This window comes from Schistocerca cancellata, chromosome 1 (assembly GCF_023864275.1).
Source record: "Schistocerca cancellata isolate TAMUIC-IGC-003103 chromosome 1, iqSchCanc2.1, whole genome shotgun sequence".
Classification (NCBI taxonomy): domain Eukaryota; kingdom Metazoa; phylum Arthropoda; class Insecta; order Orthoptera; family Acrididae; genus Schistocerca; species Schistocerca cancellata.
This window is the reverse complement of record NC_064626.1, coordinates 554046889-554067120: the sequence shown is the minus strand read 5'-3', so window position 1 is coordinate 554067120 and position 20232 is coordinate 554046889. Positions and strand designations below refer to the sequence as shown.

General features: G+C 39.5%; 1 protein-coding gene across 9 annotated transcripts in view; it reads left to right on the top strand.

Annotated features, from left to right (window-relative positions):
• The window catches only part of LOC126180425 (uncharacterized protein DDB_G0283697-like), a 221079-nt gene that overhangs the window by 99705 nt on the left and 101142 nt on the right, over nt 1-20232 (top strand). For 7 of the 9 annotated variants that reach the window (XM_049924693.1, XM_049924694.1, XM_049924696.1 and 4 more), the window contains exons 7-8: nt 907-2657; nt 19491-19578. In XM_049924693.1, the coding sequence (XP_049780650.1) occupies nt 907-2657; nt 19491-19578 (1839 nt within the window). The remainder of the gene's footprint in view (nt 1-906; nt 2658-19490; nt 19579-20232) is intronic. The other 2 variants (XM_049924692.1, XM_049924699.1) reach the window with 1 other exon arrangement.

Sequence of the window (20232 nt, the reverse complement as noted above, 5' to 3'; positions counted from 1 at the left end):
TGTCCCAGTATGACCTAGTTAGGATACTTCAGCTTTGTTTTTATCTGCATCTCCAGTGCAGGTTCCTTCTGTGTCATATTATGAGTCAGTTGCATATCGTATAGTATGACCTCACTGGGAAAAAAAAGCTGAGCATTTGCATGTGTGGCTTGTATGTAATAACAAAGAATCTTGTACTTGCCAAATTCTGAGCCAGAAAATATATTAGCAGTAGGTTTTCTGTTGCTTTGTTGTGGTAGGTGTCAGTTTGCTGTTGATTAAAATGAAGTTTTCATTGTGTAATAAAAATAAGTTACAGAAGACGACGTCATCCTGACCTTGACTTTTATTGGGTAAGGTTCCAACCATTCTGAGTACACCTTCTGTAATAGTGCGTCTCTAAAACACAAGGTTTGTTTGCTATATTGTCATACATGAATCAACTGGTGTAGTTTGCTCAATTTCATATAACATGTGACATAAAAGTTTAAAAATATGTTTACTAACAGTTGTTTGCCCCTTTATTCACTGTTCCAGCATATAACAAAGTATAAAAATAGATGAATGTGGGTTGCTGACAGTAATCCTAAGTATTGTCAGTTATTAAATTAACTAATTTTTGTTGTTTTTGTGTGCTTGTTTTTGAGACAGATCTGAGTGTGTCCTTGCATGCTGCTATTAGTTTTACTATATTTTTGAATGTTTAATGCCAGAATTGTTTTATATCACTTATTAATTCATTGACATTGCTAGTATGGAACCTAATAATATTGAAACTTAATATTTTCTTGTAATACTTTCGCATGTTTATTTAATTTAGTGTATCTTATTGTATTGGTATTGTCATTGTGTGGCATTAAGAGCTAATTTAACTTGAATGTTGTGTTTTTGAAGCTTTATTAAAAAAACTGCACATTTTCTTTGATCAGGTGTCAGAGACAACCCAACCTGTGGAACGCACAAGCACATTCACAGTGGGGCAAAAGCCCCATGAACAACATAAAAGCCAGGACCAGGGTCAAGCAAAATTGAAGGCTCATCAGGCAGCTGTCAAGCAGAAAGGGGCGAAGGAAAAACCAATTGCAGCAAAACATGAGAAACGTGAGGCACTACATTCTCAGGAACAGCCTGCATTGAAGAGTAAAGGTCGCACCCATTCCACTGAACAGTCTGCAGTGAAGAACAATGGTTTTCCATCAGGACCTGGTGAAACTGGTCAGGGCCAGAAAGCTGAAGATGTCACAACATCCAAAGTCTCACCATCAAAAAAGCAAAAAGTTAGTGTAGCGACCACTAAGGATGGCCCTTCTGAAGCTACCCTACCAAAGAAGCAGAAAGATGACGCGGGCCCAACCTTAAAACATGAACCTTTGCCCACAAAGCCTTCCAAACCTACTGTTTCAGGAGGGAAGAATTTCAAAGATAAAGATGTACTGTCTGATGGAGTACATTCACCCCCCAAGGCATCTCGGATTGGTGACAAAATAGAGCAATCTTCAAAACTTGATAAATCTGGCACAGTGCATAAAGTTACTGAACAATCATCTCCAACAAAACTAGATTCAAATGACAGAGTTTCTGTTTCAAAGTCTCCTCATGTTGACAAGTCAACTGAAGAAGAAAAAAAGCCACTGGAAAGTAAAGACAACCAGCGCTCAAAATCAGTGCATAGTGCATCAGCTTCTGGTGTCAAAAACAGCAAGTTTGATGCAAAAGGTACCCAAACTATTACTGATGACTCTGTGAAACTACCTGATTTGAAAACAGATGCACATGGTAAATTAGCAGCTGCAGGAAAGTCAGAATCTTTTGGTAAAGCTAAAGCAGCTAGTAATAGTAAAGAAAAAGAAAGTGTAGGAGTTGAGTCAACTATAAAGGAAAGTGGCAGTTTGAATTCCCAGATCAAGCAAGTGAAAGTTAGCCATAGCACTGGCGAAAAGAAATTGATGGAGAAGAGAACGGAAAATTTGAATGAAAATGGCCATCCTTCCAATCGAGAAAAGCAAAATGAGCAATTTACATCCAAATTAGATCACCATACTGAAACATCAAATCATGTTGTTGCTAAAGATTCTAATGCAGCTAAAGTGCATGAGGATTCTAGGGAGTCAAATGTGAATGTGGAGAAGCAGAAAGCTAGTTCCTCAGCCACTGGGAAAACATCTGGAGATGGGAATGGTGAAGTACCTGTGACAGTTTCCACTGTGAAAGCTAAGAAAACAAGTGCTGACTATACAAAAAACAGGACACCAGAAAAGAATGGTGACATAAATGCTGCAAGGAAAAGAAGCGGCAATGATTATACACCACCTGAGAGCAACGCATACCCTTCTAAACCCACAGACACAAAAGTGTCAGCAGCAGTGCCAGAGTCAACATTAAAGCACTCAGTAAGAGATGAAGGTGATAGTTCCAAGAATCAAGAATTTAAACCCAATGTTCAAAGTGCTTCTAGTCGCAAAACCATTAGAGACAAGGAAGTAAGATCCACCTCAACAAGTGAGAATCGACCAGATTATATAGAAAATAGTGGTAATAAACCAGTGAATTCAAACACTAAAAAGCCTTCACATGGTCAGAAAGTTGCTCCAAAGCAAATAGAAAATGAAGTTACACAGCCAGAAAGTGAAAGGGCTTCAAAGAAAAAAGCGGTTCCATCTCAGCGTGATTCAGATATGGTAAAGTAATAGTGTGTGCAACACACACACACACACACACACACACACACACACACACACACACACAGATACTTTTGTAACTATTATATTGTATTTGGTGATACATTGGAAGGCTGTGAAGTATTTCTACTTTTTTATATGGAAAAATGGTTGTGGATCTCTGAAGGTGTTATTTTTTATATACATGTATTGAGACTGGTCTCATTTGAGACTTAACATGTTTAGCATGTAACAAGTTGTGCAATAAATTTTGAACTTACTCCTGACATGCCCACAATAATGTTGTTAACTTTCTAACCAGAGGCAAAAAAAAAAAAAAAAAAAAAAAAAAAAAAAATACGTTTGATTTGCTGACCTTGATCATTTCATTGCAATATGCTAGGCAGAAAAATTTCTCTACCAATGCATGTGCATGAATATGGTATTTTGATACACTTTGCATCAGAAAAATTAAATTTTGTTACTATGCTTTCCCCCATTTTGATTAGTGGGTAAGAGGTTAACAGAAAGTTGTTTGTGATATTAAATTGATCATTTTTGTGCTTTTATCTTGCAATAAAATTTTAATTCATTGGCCTAAGAGACACAAAGTTGTAGACAGAGGTGAAAAAGTTGTTTCGGATCTCTTCTATATTAACTGTGATTATGCGTTCTCATACAACTAACAGTTGTCTGTATAGTACAATGCATTACAAGCACTGCACTTCTGAACAATTGCAGAACTGTGTAATTTTTCTCACCATCTTTGTTAGAATTAGAGGTGGGCCAGTTCCTAGAGATAAATTTATCCTCCTTCCCATCTCTTCTCCTCCTCCTTTCTTTTAAATCTATACATGTAACTATTCTGCAACCAGTATACTGTGCGTGGCAGAGGGTGCCATACCACTGCTTGTCATTCTCTTCCCTGTTCCTCTCTTAAATTGTTAAAGGGGAAAAACAGCTGTCTACATTTTTCCATACAAGCTCTGATTTCTCTTCTCTTTGCAGCATCATGCTGCAGTATGTAGCAAATGCTAGTTCTTTAAAATTTTTCAATATGCTTTGCGAAAAGAACATTTTCTTCTCTTCAGGGATTCATATTCATTTCCGTAATAGTCCCATGTTCATCAAATCTGATGGTAACAAATTTAGCAGCACACCTCTGATTTACTTCAATGTCTTCCTTTTGTGTTACCTTTATGGGGATCACAAACAGTTAAGCAGTACTTAAGAGTAGGTTGCACAAGTGTTGTGTATGTGGTCTGCTTTATAGATAAGCCACACTTCCCTAGAATTCTCCCAATAAACAAACGTCAACTACCTGCCTTCCCTACAATCACTCTAACATTCTTATTCTATTTTTTACTGCTTTGCAATGTCAAGCCTAGACATTTAATCAACATGACACCGAGCGGCTCACCACTATTACTGTGATAATATTTTACAGGATTGTTTTATCTGTTTGTAAGCATTAACAGCCAAGCAAGTTGCGCACGTGCAGAACACAAGCAATTGGACTGTCTGATGAGTTGCCTACAATACCTGCGCTTGCCCATGAGTGAACTGAAATGCACATCAGGGTGCCTGTGTGTGATAGTGTAGTATTGGAACGGCTTGGTCTGTTACGCAGAATGGCCGCCTAGTGTAGTGGTTAAAATACATTCCTGATATGAAAAGGTTGTATGTTCAAATTCCATTAGGTGCTTCCAATTTTTTTATTTCTAATCTTTTGTAGCGTCATTTTTTTCATTGTAGTGACAGTGCTTTTTATCATTCTTTTTTCATTTTTAATGTTTGTCCATATGATTTTAAGTATTTTTATGTATTAACTTCTTCACTTTTATGATTTTACTTTTTCATCCATTTTATAGCATTCATTATTTGTTTCTCATTTTCCCTCAATTTCATTTTATTTGTAACTCTTTTCTTTCATTAAAGTCTTCATCTGCATTATTTTGGCCATAGTGCACCAAAAGTTTATGTTTTAAATGTTATACTAACAATTACCATCCAAAAAAATTACATCTTGCAATGGAAAATACATTTTTTACATGATTACTGAGCCAATGTAAACAGATTATTTCATATTTTGTTTTTTAATCAAACAATTGAAAATCGATGAAAGGATAGATTGCTGTTCACCATATAGAACAGATGTTGAATCACAGTCAGTCACAACGAAAAGGCTCGAGTTGTGCTTGCATGAATATATGTGTGTGTGTCTCTGTCTGTGTGTGTGTGTGTGTGTGTGTGTGTGTGTGTGTTTCCTGCATTAGAGGACCTTTTGGCCGAAAGCTCACATGTGTGGCAGTAGTTTTGTGCATGTCTGCTACTCAACACCCTCCCCCGATAGAGAGAATGTCTAATGTTTAAATATTATCACAGGTAAATGAAAATTATTAAAATCGTGTCCACAAAGGTTCCAAATGAAGACAGAGTTATAGGAAAAAGTAGAAAGCAAATAAGTTATGATGATGAAAATGATGCAGAAAAGTATTAGAAACAATAACAGTAATAATTTAAAAAAAAGCTACATCCAAACCAATTAATGGAATAAAAATAATGGTCAAAATCATTTTGATAGAAATTTAAACAAAAAAATTCAGAGCGCCTGATAAGATTCAAACCCACAACCCTCTGCATGTGAGGAATATATCTTAACCACTATGCTATGTCACCACCCTGCATCACACTAATATTTTTAAAGTTTTAGAGAAGCATGCAATTTTTAATTATTCACAAATAAGGTCCCATTCTGATGAACGGTTGCACGGTGTGATCCTTGAACTTTATATAGCACATCTCAATGGATGTGACCAGTTTCCATCCAGCCTCTCCCATCCTCCTGAGTTTTGTCTTCTTTAATAAAGTGCTAACAAAATGCTAGATCTTCATACAGTTGTTTGCACATGAGCCTGAACCAGCATTTGCGAGATAAAAACTATGAGCTTTCTTCCCCGACCAGTACCCCTGGGATTTAAGTTGCTTTTGCGTGGTTTACATCCAGTATTGCTGAAGCTGTAGATCATAATCTCTTACACCCTAAGAGTCAGACAACTAGCTTACATTCGTTTTGTAAGTTATTACTTACTAACTTAAATTTACTCTATTCTCTAAGTTCTTGCAATTTTGTCAATAATTTGCTACCACAATTCGCCTCTCTAGTCATATTTCTATATTTTTTAGAGTAAGTGATCACTTAACTTCAGCTGGTATGTTGAGCAGTACCAACAGTATTAAAGTTAATGTGAGTATTGTGGAATGAGAAAAGTTTTATGTAATCAGTGAATTGCAACACAGATAAATTTAGGCATCCCCTCTCCCCCCATATGTCCCACATCCTCACAACAAATAGGTCCCCATCAATTGGATTGAGTGCCCTACCTCTTCTTTCCACTTATTCCTCTTTCCTCCCTTAGTAAACAGCTATCAGCAGTGCTTGGAATATCAACTCCTGAAGGTAAGTAATGACTGTTTGTGCTATTTCCTTTGGAATTCAGAATTAAAGAGGGAATCGGAGGAGGATATTCCATATTGCCAAAATAATTCTCAGCCACCAACAAAGAAGTTCACATGCCCCTTATTAACTGTGGAAACCAAAGGGGAAAATGTGTGTTAAGAGAATGTACCTGAATAATCCGCTTTGTGGAATACATTGTACTATCTACCTCAAGTTTAGATATGTTTCCTTAATGGGTAGAACAGCCGAATTCCTCAAATTTGAAAGTCTAATGGGAAATAAATTGGAATAAGACAAAAATAACTTATAGCAGATACAGTGAAAAGAAAATAGTGCAAATTAACATTGAAGTCATAGAACCAGTTGACATTTTTTATTTAAGCCTCTGAATGTGATTACTAGAAGAATGTTTTTACAGAAGAAGAATAGTGGCCCAGAGTATTTCTCGTAAACTAAATATTTTCAAAACTAAGCTTCCAGTGTGTTGGAAACAGTGTTGTGTGTTACCTGCTTTGACTTAACACAGTGCGGTTGTGATAGATGGACTTAGTGTTAGAACCATTAAAAAATTAGAGTCTCTCTGGTGATTTGCATGATGGACATTACTAGGACAGACAGGCAAAAAAATGGATTAGATAATGAACTGGAGTGGAAGACGTAGTTAAGAGAGTAATGAAAATGAAATGGAAATGGATGTTGTATGAAGTTTTATTTTTGTTGCAGCTTTATAGTATTGACTCTGACACTAATGCTACTTAATAACTTCATTACATAATCTCTGGATGCAGTTGACTGAAATAAACACAAAGTCTTCTTAAGGCAGGGTTGTCATAGACTTTAATAATGTCTAAGAAGCCAAATCAAAACCAGTGAGAGACAAAACTCAGTGTAAAGTTAATTACTGTTAAAGAGAATTCTAACATGTACAAAGTCCACTTGTGTTACCTGTTTGCCACAAAGGGAACAGCACATAGTCTAATGGTCCCACAGGATCAAGTTTCTTTAGTACTATTCGTTAGAGGCAATGCCCATAAAAAGGCGGAACTGCACAAAAATTGCCAGTAATGCCATCTGAATGGTTCCAGTGCCATCCTGGTTGGAAAATTCTTCTAGATGCCTTTCCTTTTTAATGGGGGATGTCCGTCCCAACTTCTAATTCAGAGAAGCACAAGTCTTTTTCGACTTCTTTCGCTAGGAAGGGGTTCCTTCGGTCATTCCCTTCCCAGGTTTCTGCTAGTGAGAAAAATGTCACCCGCCAGTGGCTGAAGAGCCCAAAAGCAGCTGGTCATTGGGCTTCACGTGCATCCTCAGTCCCAGAGACTGAGCCAGTGAAGTCCTCCCAGCCAGGGAAACCCAAGGAGCAGGGAGATAAATCCTGAAAGAAAACCCCTAAGACCAATGAAATTCTGGTGGCACCCACACCACTGCTACCTAAAACCTCTGCATCTGAGGATGCGGTGGAGATTTTGGTGTCCGCTGAGCACCTATATCTCGCCAGACCTTCAGACACAATGGATATAGACTGCTCAGGCAATAAGTCAGTGGCAGCAGGCGACTCTGAGGTGTAAACTACCTCATTGAATGTTCCATACCTTCCCAGTCTCACGATGATGTCATTCTCCAGTGGAATTGCGGCGGTTTCTTCCGCTGCGTGACTGAGCTACGGCAACTGTTAAGCTTTACACCTGCTATCTGCGTTACCCTCCAGGAAACCTGGTTCCCGGCAATGTGGACCCCTGTCCTCCGTGGCTATAAGGAATATTAAAGGAACCGTAGCGACTATAATAGACTGTCAGGTAGAGTTTGCGTTTACGTCCTAAACTCAGTCTGTAGTGACACTGTGCTCCTTCAAAGCCCCCTTCAAGCAGTGGCTTTCAGAATGATGTTGACACAGGAAATAATGTCTGCAATGTATATCTTCCTCCAAATGGTGCAGTACACATGAATGTATTAGCTGCACTGATTGATCAACTCCCTAAACCTTTCCTACTTTGGGGAGATTTTAATGCCCATAACCCCTTGTGGGTTGGCACTGTGCTTACTGGCCGAAGCAGAGATGTCGAAACTTTACTGTCTCAGTTCGACCTCTGCCTCTTAACTACTGGGGCCACCACACATTTCAGTGTGGCTCATGGTAGTTACTCGGCCATTGATTTATCAATTTGCAGCCCAGGACTTCTCTCACCTATCCACTGGAGAGCACATGACAACCTGTGTGGTAGTGACCACTTCCCCATCTTCCTGTCACTGCCCCAGAGCGTCAGGCCCACGGACGCCTACCCAGATGGGCTTTAAACAAAGCAAACTGGGAAACTTTCACCTCTGCTGTCACTGTTGAATCTCCCCCCCCCCCCCCCCCCTCCAAACACACACACACACACACACACACACACACACACACGCACGGTAACATCGATGTGGTGGTTGAGCAGATGACTACAACAATTGTTTCTGTGGCAGAAAACACGATCCCTCACTCTTCAGGGTGCCTGAGGCATAAGGCAGTCCTTTGGTGGTCGCCAGAAGTCGCTGAAGCAATTAAGGAGTGTCGGCGAGCTCTGCAGAGGCATAAGCAGCACGCTTCCCTGGAGCACCTCATAGCCTTTAAATGGCTCCGCATTCGCCAACTTATCAAATGACGGAAGCAGGAGTGCTGGGAGAGATACATCTCAACCATTGGGTGCCATACGTCACCTTCCCAAGTCTGTGCAAAGATCAAACGCCTCTTTCAGGCACCAGACCCCAACAGGTGTTCCTGGTGTTACCATAAATGGCATGTTATCTACTGACGCAAACGCGATTGCCGAGCACTTTGCTCAAGCCTCTGCGTCGGAGAATGACCCCCAGCTTTTCACAGTCTCAAACGGCAGCTAGAAAGGAAAATCCTCTCATTCACTACACGCCTCAGTGAATCCTATAACGCCCCATTTACAGCGTGGAAGCTCCTCAGTGCGCTTGCACATTGCCCCGACTCAGCTCCTGGGCCTGATGGGATCCACAGTCAGATGATTAAGCATCTCTCATCTGACTACCAGTGGCATCTCTTCGTCATCTTCAACCAGATCTGGTGCGATGGTGTCTTTCCATCCCAATGGCGGGAGAGCACCATCATTCCGGTGCTCATATCTGGTAAAAATCCGCTTGATATGGATAGCTATCGGCCCAAGAGCCTCGCCAACATTCTTTGTAAGCTGCTGTAATGTATGGTATGCCGGCGGTTGGGTTGGGTCCTGGAGTCGGGTGGCCTAATGGCTCCATTTCAGGGCGGCTTCCGCCAGGGTCGCTTTACCACTGATAATTTTGTGTCGCTAGAGTCTGCCATCCGAACAGCCTTTTCCAGACGCCAACACATGGGTGCTGTCTTTTTTTTTATCTACAAAGAGCATATGACACGACCTGGTGGCATCATATCCTTGCCACTTTGTATGAGTGGGTCTCCGGGGGCTGCTCTTGATTTTTATCCAAAATTTCCTGTCGCTCCGTACGTTCCATGTCCAAGTTGATGCCTCCATTAGTTCCATCCATATCCAGGAGAATGGAGGCCCACAGGGCTCTGTATTGAGTGTCTCTCTATTTTTAGTGGCTATTAACGGTCTAGCAGCAGCTGTCTGGCCCTCCGTCTCACCTTCTCTGTATGCATATGACTTCTGCATTTCGTACTGCTGCTCCAGTACTGGTGTTGCTCAGCATCGACTATGGAGAGCCATCCATAAGGTGCAGTCATGGGCTCTAGCTCACGGCTTCCAGTTTTCAGCCACAAATTCGTGTGTCGTGCACTTCTGACGGTATCGTACTGATCATCCGGACCCAGAACTTTACCTTAATGACAATCCACTCACTGTATTGGAGATTGATTCTTAGGACTGGTTTTCGATGCTCGATTGACTTGGCTTCCTCATCTTCGTCAGCTTAAGCACAAGTGGTGGCAGCACCTTAATGCTCTCTGTTGCCTGAACGACACCAATTGGGGTGCAGTTCGCTCTACACTGCTGCGACTCTACAGAGCCCGTGTCCATTCCCAAATTGGCTATGGGAGTGTTGTTTATGGTTCAGCAGCACCCTTAGCATTGGCATTTACTCGACCCTGTGCACCACTGCAGGGTTTGACTAGCGACAAGAGCTTTTAGGATGAGTCCAGTGACCAGCATACTGGTGGAGGCTGGGGTCCCTCCATTGCAAATCAGACGTGCCCAACTGCTCGCCAGTTATGTAGCACACATTCGTAGTTCTCCTGAGCATCTGAATTACCGTCTCGTTTTCCTGCCCACGGCAGTCCATCTCCCGCATTGGTGGCCCAGGTTGGGGCTAACTATTGCGGTTCGCGTGCGGTCCCTTCTCTCCGAACTGGAGTCCTTCCCTTCACCACCTCTACTTGCGGTCCATTCACGTACGCTGCAGCTTTGTCTGGATCTTTCACATGACCCTAAGGCCTCTGTTAACCCTGCGGCTCTCCGCTGTCACTTCCACTCAATTCTTGAAGTGTTCCGGGGCTCTGAAGTGGTTTAACATCGACAGCGTGATGGTTGATGGTTGTGTTGGCTTTGCCTACGTTCACGGCGGCCATATTTATCATCATTCCTTACCCGATTTCTGCAGTTATTCACTGCAGAGTTGGTGGCCATTTCTCATGCACTTCAGTATCTCCGTTCATGCCCTGGGAAGTCTTTTCTTTTATGTACTGACTCCTTGAGCAGCCAGAAAACTATCGACCAGTACTACCCTCATCATCCTTTGGTAGCGTCCACCCAGGAGTCCATCTTTGCCCTGGAACGGTCCAGTCGTCCAGTGGTGTGCGTCTGGACCCCTGGTCACATCGGAATCTCAGGAAATGAACTTGCTGACAGGCTGGCCAAACAGGCTACACGGAAGCTACTTCTGGAGATGGGCATACCTGCAGCTGACCTGTGTTGGTTATTACGCCACAAGGTTTTACAGCTTTTGGGAGACGGAATGGCAAAATCTCAGTACGCACAACAAACTGCGAGCCATTAAGGGGACCACGAATGTGTGGAAATCCTTGATGAGGCCCTCTCGCAGGGACTCTGTGGTTCTCCGCTGGCTCCGCATTGGCCATGCCTTGGCAACCCACGGCTGCCTCCTGCGCCATGAAGAGTCACCTCAGTGTCGGTGTGGCGCCTGGTTGCCAGTGGCCATATTCTTCTGCTCTGTCGTTGTTTGGCTGCCCTGTGACTTCATTTTTGGTTGCCGGTCTCGTTATCATGGTTTTACGTTTCATCCATGAGGGTGGATTTTATCATTCAATCTGAGTTTTAGTGCATGTCCTTTGTCAGTCTGTGTCCTCCACCCTATTGCTTTCTGGTTGGAGGTTTTAATGTGTTGCTGAGTGGCTGGCTTTTCCTTTTTATTTTCGTGGTCGGCCAGCCACTGTAATCTGCTTTCTTGTTTTACTCTATCCTGTTTCTAGCATCTCTCTGTTGCTTTCTTGTCCTCTTTTGTTTCTTTTAGTGTTCTTTGCCGTTTCTTCGTTCTTGTGGTTTTTCCTCTTTTAAACCAACCAACCTTTTTAACGGCCTGGATGATGGTTGGGCCTGTGATGACATGAGGAGGGGGGGGGGGGTGAAGGACTGATGTTGGTATTGTCTCGATAGGCTTACGGGCAATGGGTGGCATTTGTTTTGATGGTGTGCTGGCCTAGTCCAGTGATGGTGACAGATGTGGTGCAGCACTTGTGTCCATTTCCTGTGTTGGAGGGGGAGAGGATTCCTTTGGTAGATCCACCTCCGTGGATACCCACATGTTGCCCAATTGCTCTTCTGTCTGGAATGACAGAGGGAATTTTGATGGAGTTTGTGTCACTGCTGGTGGCTACGGGGTATCTTGGGTAGGCATCTTGGGGTGATCAGAGCTGGGAGAGTAGATGGAACATCCGGGGGGCACTGCTGATGGTGTGACAATTTGAGTAGCAGTTTAACTGACAACTCACATACGAAGACCTGTATGGTATTACTGGTATTGCTTCATCCCCAGAATGGTATGTATTATACTCTTCAAGCATATTGTGGAATTTGGAATCTCTACTTTCAGCTCATTGTTACTGAAGACATTGTTGCATCCTCTTTCCACCACCTCCACATGTTTTCTGTCTCACGATGGAGGACTTGCTTAGTGTGTTTGGTTTATACTGGCTGTGTCATTGGTGATTTATTAAACCCAAATCTTCTGTCCTTTGCCTGGATACAAGCACAGTTCAATACATGCATGAAATGGAGACATAAACATTGAAGCCAGTTTGAGAATATTTTTTCCGTCAGCCGACTTATCATTTGGTGCTTCACCCCCACCCCCTTTCCCTTTTCCCCTCATACACTTTCACACATGTCAATTTCCTACAGTAATTGTGTGGTACACACTGAATACAAATCTTGCAGTTAGACACCCCAAGCAGTTGCCTGTTTGGTGTGTAAAATGGTGGATTATGTCTCTTGGTCCATTAAACAGACTCTGATAATTATGTAGGGCAGAAAAGTTCCTTGCAGTTGCATTCTTGCATAAAATATTATTGGTGTTCTTGACACATCAGATTAGAATAAAATTTGTTGTAACGGCTACAGTTACCATTGCAGACACTGACACAAGCTGTGGCAGCATGACAACAGTCAGTTGTTCGTAAGAGAGACTGTCTAGGTTATCATTGAAAGATCATTTGAATGTCTACTCTAGTTTTACATGGCAGGAATACTGAAAATATTTGATATAATAATGACATGTTCAAAAATGCAAAGGTAATGGAGAGGAGTTTCCATGGACGGGGGACAGTGAAAAATATTTCAGATGTCCTCACTTTTTCCAGTTTGGGAAAAGACGTGGATGGCACGTAGAAAGTAACACTTGCTACATTTATTGTATTACTAAGCTAAGTGAAAATAATAAATGGAATTGAAATATCACAAAATGTATTTAAAGAACATGTTAATTGAGGTGTACAGGAATGTATGTGAGAAGTTAGTTTGTGCCGCAAAATACCAGAAAAATTTTGTTAATTGTTGTGTATATGAATTCCACCTTAGGCAACTCGAGCCAAACTATAACAGCTACTCTGTTTCCTGCAGTATTTAGAAACAGTTCAAAAACTATTGAGGTAGGTAAACATAAAACTGTGTGTGTGTGTGTGTGTGTGTGTGTGTGTGTGTGTGTACCATTAGCTGTAGCAAGCAATGAAATGTTTAACTGCCTCTTCTTCACATAGGTTTTTGTTTTAGTGAGAGAAGCAGAGAAAGCAGTTGTGTTATGGATAGAAATAATTTCCCGTATTTTCAACCAAAGTTAAATGAAGATTGGTAAAAAAAAAATTCAATTATAACCAATATTGAAATAATGACGTAGATCTGACCAAGTAATTTGTGTTACATTGGCCATAGTTTGATGATCTAAATTGAATACAGAAGTGTGTGACCCTGTATGTATTAAGACAGGCACAGAACTAAGTATACAGAAGCTGATTAGTACATGTATGTATTTGTTGACAGAGTGCCAGAGTACATCTTGTAGTTAGGTGAATACAATCGGGTGCAATGTCTGTTGTTACTTGCTTAGAGGAGAAACATGATTTCTAAGGAATTTTGACTCTTTTTGTACATTCCAGAAATGTAATTATTTTTATTGAGAGTATTTACACAACTGTAAATGGTGTAGTCCTCATAGGGACATTGATTTGTGTTCTGGGCTGGTTATTAGGTGGTTTGTCTGTAGTTATCATGAAAACTATTGTTCTTCCACAAGACAAAGAAGTATCTGTCTCCAGTGTTTACCTTATTTTGTTGACACCCATAAGAAAATGCAGAGATGTGAACAAAGTTTCTGCTTTATGTAAATCAGTGGCAGCTAAATTAAATGTGGATAAATGCAATATAATGTCCATAACAAATAGGAATAATGTGGTAGTGTTTGATTACAATTTTACTGATGTAGATTTGGAAAATGTCACATATTTTAAATATATCATGAAATGATTTTAAAATGTCAAATATTTATTAGTGAAGGGAAATTGAAAACAAAAATTAGAAGCATTCTGGCAAAGTGCATTGCTAACATAACAGGCAGCATGCTAGTACATCTGGTTCTAGAACATTTCTTTAATGTTTGTGGAGCCTTTACCAAGTAAGTATGACAACAGACATCAAACTTATTCAGAATTGCACTGCTTAAATCTTTAATTTAGTTGTATAACTCATGTGGAAGTCTAACAGGTTTCTCAGTGAACTGAAATGGAAATATCTGGAAGAAATGGAAATTTAACTATTTATTATTTTGTCTGCTACCATCATCTTGTAAATTGTGTAGGGATCATGAGAATAAGATATGAGAGATTAGAGTACATGCAGAGGCATAAAGACTGACTTTTCCCTCTCGCTCATTGCAAGAATGGAGTTCGATAGCGTACCCATTCCGAGACACTGTGCAGTGTGTGCCAAGTTTGTATGCAGATGTAAGTGTAGTACGATTCTGATCAGTTTACTTGTGATGGTACACTTAAACCCAGTGAAATAAGTCAAAATTTAATTGTTACTGATGACTCAGTTTTGCATCTTGGAAGTAATAGTCTATGAAGAAAGAGGATTTATCTGAAAAGCAACTGTAAAAATGGATTACTGTGAACTACAAATTGAAGCATTGCTCAGTCAGCATCAACAACAGTAGAGATCCAAAACCATTCTTTGTTCTTTCTGGACATGTACAAAAATTGTGCAAACAGTTGACCTCATTTGTGGAGTATTGGCAAAGCTGTTACGATCAGTCATTTCAGAATGCATAATAGTGCTGTAGCTTGGGTACAGGTAGTGTGATGAAATGAGATGCTTTGTTTTTTCAATAACTCGCTTCACATAGCAATCGTAAAAAAACTGTGAATGTAAGCTTAGTAGGTACATGCACCTTCCTAGACTTCCAAAAAGGCATTAGATGCAGTACCATTCTATTTTGTCAAGTAAGATGCAGTGGCACCCAGTATAATCCTAAATTTGTAAATGACTTGAAAAATCCATACCTATTTACAGTGAGTGCTTACCGTAAACCTATGTAATATTGAGTGCATCCCAAGAAGGCATTATACAACTGCTTATTTTCTCAACCTGTATGTGTGACTTAGTGTTATAAGATACAAAATAATGTTAAACAGGAGAAACAAATCCCATAGTCTCCAATTATGATATGGGCAAATCTCTTACTTGTCAAAACAGTCAGGTATATGGGGTTATCTTATAAAGTGAAATAAGCCTTTGTACTCGGATATAGCAAAAAATGAATTGGGAGATTTAGATCTTTTCTGAGGTTTATGGGGAACTCCAACACATCTGCGAAGATGATCAGGTAGAAGACTCATCAGCACCATTCCTTCTTGCTGACTGAGTGAGCAATCAGCATAAGAAAAGGTCAGAAGTATTCACAGATGAGGTGCTGATGTTAAAACTGATTTAGTCATTACAAAAGTACAGTGGAAGTGCTCAGGGGTCTTAGACGAGAGTATCTTTAAGTTTGCTGTAACAATATGCTGTTCTGTAAATTTAGAGAATCAATACTCATGCAAAGTACGAATAACTTTTAATATTGCATTTTGCATAAGGGGCATTAGAGTGCTGTAAGAGGCACTAAGCACTTAGAGATGTCCAAGTATCTATGTTTAACTTTATATGTTAACACAACATGGGTATGTAGTCATGATATGAAGTACGCTCTGCTGTGTACAAAGGCTTTTGTACTGGATGTAGATAAATAGTTTAAATATCAGTTACACCCACAGTCCACCATTTTGATTCTGCACCAAGTAGTGATGAGAGGTGATAGTGGAGTTATTGAGATGCCCAGGAAATTCTGAATGCTTTCCTCAAAAAAGATACCTACATACTATAGAGAAAGTAAAATCTCTTTTTACATAACAGTTATGCAGCACAAAGACAGCTGGCCCATTGCTCAGTGTCACTATAGGCTAAGTCAAAAAATGAGATTTTACCTTCTATTAATAGTGAGTGATATATGTACAAGATTTTAGGTCTGCAGCGCAATAAAGTGCATAAGAAAAAAATTGTATAATTTAGTTAAAGACTGATCATGCTAATGGTGTAAATAGGTAAGTTCTGAGAGGATTATAGGCTGCCTGCATTTCAATGTCGTCATTCACCGAGGCAAAAATCTGACATTTAGTTCTTGTTTACCACCTTACATTTATCTGATGCAAGAGAAGTATGGATTGGCGCACACTCGTATCTTGTGACAACATGAAAATATGTGGAAGAAATGGCACTGATTCGGTATCTAGCAGAAAGGCTTTCACCAAGCTAGGAGACATGTGTCAATTATTTTTATTAAGTTCAGTATTTTTAGCCTATATTGATGACTACCTAAAGGAAATTGTGGGCCTTGGGGTTTCGGAAAATAAACTGTAATGTTGAAAGAAGTGAGATTTATAGAACAAATTTCAGTTGCTTTGAAGCCGTATTGGTTTTATTCGGGTCTGCATTTGTACTGTAAATTATGTGTTTGTCTTCATCGACTAAATGTCTATAAATAAGTTTTAGGATGAAAGAAACACAAAACTTAGAATGACTCAAAGAAAGGGTAATATACATCTTCATTTATTAAAACCAGTAAATTAAGTTTATTTCTGAGGATCATTTAAATTGGGGTTGATTCTACGTTATTTCTATTTCTAAATAAGCAGTTCTTCAGTTTAAATCTGAAGTCTAAACAGGAAATGTGATTTATTCTAGTAATGGTGTCAGTTTCTCCATGCAGTTATCACAAAATATATTTTGAAATGCAGTTCACATACAGATGATTCCAATAATGTTGACTAAAAAATAATGCCACAAATAAGAGTGTGCCTCCAAAATGGGGCTGCACCCAAGGCAATCAGACAAAGTATTGAATTCAGTGTGCCACTCATTTCTCGTATCATCTAAACACAGCATAAGACATCTAATTAATTTTGACTTATTGCTCTCCTGGGCAAATGACGACAACATGTGGAACTTGCAGCATGCTGTTTTCATCACAGTGGCTGATTTTCTTTGGCATCCTCCTGTTTTGGAGGAGGACTAGTGATTTTTATGGCACTTTTGTGTGTGTGTGTGTGTGTGTGTGTGTGTGTGTGTGTGTGTGTGTGTGATGCCTGCTGGAAGACTGTACGGCCTCAAAATTGATTGTATACAGAGTAACAAAATAAATTTTGTATCTAGCTTCATGGAGAAACTGTTATTATTAGAACAACAGGCATTGTTACTGGAATAAATTTCAGAAATACTGAAAAAATTCCTAGTAGCTACACTGCCCTCAATGGACTTAATGAAAATGAAACTGTGGTTGTATTAAGTAAACTCAGTGCCTTGTGCTGTGGAGAAAATATCTAATGATAATATATTTTATGATTTGCATATGCTCACATTAGTATAGCACTATTCACTTTGTCCTTAGATACTGTAAAAGATTTTTGAGAACAAGCATATTCTTCTTGAGACATGCAAGCAAGATTGATTCCCATTCCTGCAAGGTTTGTATGAAATCCTGGTAAAAAAAAGCATGGAAAAAATGTTTGTTTTGGAAACGACACTCTTGACTTCTTGACATAGTCTCCTTTGAGGGATATGCGCTTGGAGCAATCCTGCAAGATTTTCATCCCATCAGAAAAATGAAATTGGCCAACTTCTACAAAGTACTTGTTGAGTGCAAATGTCACTTCTTCATTTAATAAAAATTGCTTCCCAGAAAGCCAAAGTTTTAAGTTGCAGAACAGGAAGAAGTGTTTTGGGGCTAAGTTTGGTGAATAGGGTGGATGAGGGGCCAATTCAAAGCCCAATTCATGCACTTTAGCCATTGTTATCGCTGATGTGTGGGATGGTGCATTATCCAGATGAAATTTCACTTGTTTGTGTGACAACCTTGGTCTTTTTTTCAGCCAACACAAGTTTCAATTGATCCAGAAATGAAGCATAATAGAGTCCAGTTGTGGCTGTGTCTTCATCCAAGAAATCTGTGAGGCTAATTCGTTGGTAACCCAAAAAACAGTGACCATCACCATTCTTTGTCCATTGTTTTGACTCTGGTGTGTAATTATGATCCAGATTTCATCAACAGTCATAAATCAGTGCAAAAAGTCTTGCAGATTGTGATTAAGCATGGCCAGACATTGTATTTAAATGTTGTCGGCACAACATTCAAATACAAATGTGCATCCGACATGCACATTTGGTTGACTGATTAATTGTGGCTCCCAACCCGCACTTAGCTTCTTCGTAGCCAATTCTGCATGTGGAATTTTATGAAATTGCTCAGCTGAAGTGCCTATAGTCTCGGCACTCTCACGAACTTTTATGTGACAGTCTTGCATTACGACGTCATGGATTTTTTCAATGGTTTTCTTTGTGGTGCCCTTGGTGAGAATGCCGGAGTCCATTTTATCTTTGGTGCTTGTCTGACCATGTTTAAATTCATTGATACGAAAGTAAATTATGATGGTACAGAGTCCGCTTGAAATTCATCCAACTGTGGCTTGGTTAGTGTAACTGCTCAACCGTTCAAATGATAATGTTTAATAACAACTTGAAACTATGTTTTCTCCATTTTCAATTGCACTGGATGTACACTAACCAATTCAGATGGCTGTCAACAATGCTGTACATTGTTGAAATGCTTTATATGAGCCTTGGAACAATCAAGGTTTGCAAATCATGAAAGTGCAACAAAAATGTTCCATTCTTTTGTTTAAATTTACAAGACTTATCGAATCACCCTTGTACTTAAAACAAACATTTTGTTTATTTTCTTTCATGAGATCAGTACACTGTATCCAGTGAGCTTCATGTATTACAGATAATGGGATTCACTGTGTGTAATAGGGTGTCTATGATATTTTACAGACTGATACTGACAGTGTTTTCAAACTATCACGCTTTTCAGTTAGGTTGGGGAAAAAGTTGAAGTCTCTTATATTGAACATTCTGAGTTATATTCAAATAGCATTTCAACAAGTGCCATGAAAATTGAGCAAATATGACTGGACAAGATTCAAAGTTGAATGTATATTCTAGCCAAATATAGTCAACTGAAAATTTAAATATTAAAGGAACATGAAATGCGAAAAAGGGAGGAACCACTCATAATTGTAATTAAGAGAATGAGTCTTTATACCATAATCAGACAGTCAGGTAAATTTAGTGGTTAGTTAATGAACTAAATTCTGTAAAAACTTGTAAATGAGACAAGTAGCAAAACAATCGTCCATTTTGCACAGAGTCATTACATTATTTAATCATAACCTGTTTTAATTTTTCCATGTGCTACTTATTTTGAAAAGACTTACTCTATTAGCATATCCATGAGTTGGAATTTATGATACAGAAATATTTATCAGTAGCATAAGGATTTCCTTGATGTGTTTGTAGGTTGGAGATGAAATTAAAAGCAGCAAAGTGATACAGGATAAGCCTGTGGAGGAAGAGGAGGAAGAAGATGAACCTGAGCCATCTGGAGGTAAGTTTCAGATGCTTTGTGAATATGTAGGGATTGCTGATGTCCTGTGTGGTACATTGGTGGTTCCTAATTTCCTTCTTTTGGTGGTACCTCATGATACTTAGTACAAGATAATTTAGAAATTCTGATAAGTGAATATATTCCTAGCATAAACCTTTCATATGAGTGAGAGTATCGTGTTAATCCTGATATTTTATGTAATATTTTGGAACATAACTAGAATGACAAAACAATTCGCAATTAGTGTGGCAGTAGACTCTGCAGAAGTTGAGTACCATGAATTCTTCACAACAAGCAGAGTCTTCATTGGGACTGGAGTCAACATATATGTAAATGTTTGTAGTGGGATAATTGGCATAACGTAAGGCATTACTCTTAGTCATTGGTGTTCAGTGTTGAGGACTTAATGTAAGGCTTAACTGAGGACTTAACAGTCCACTGATTAAATAGTAGAATACTTTTTAGGGGAGTTGTGTGCACAGAAATTATATAGAACTTCTCTTTTTTAAGCTTGTTATTTGTCATAAATTAAATTTGTACCAACCAATGATCAAAATAAATGGTCTGTGAAGCAGCTACATTTGGTGGTACAAAAATTGGAAGTAGCTTTCTCTCTCTCTCTCTCTCTCTCTCTCTCTCTCTCTCTCTCTCTCT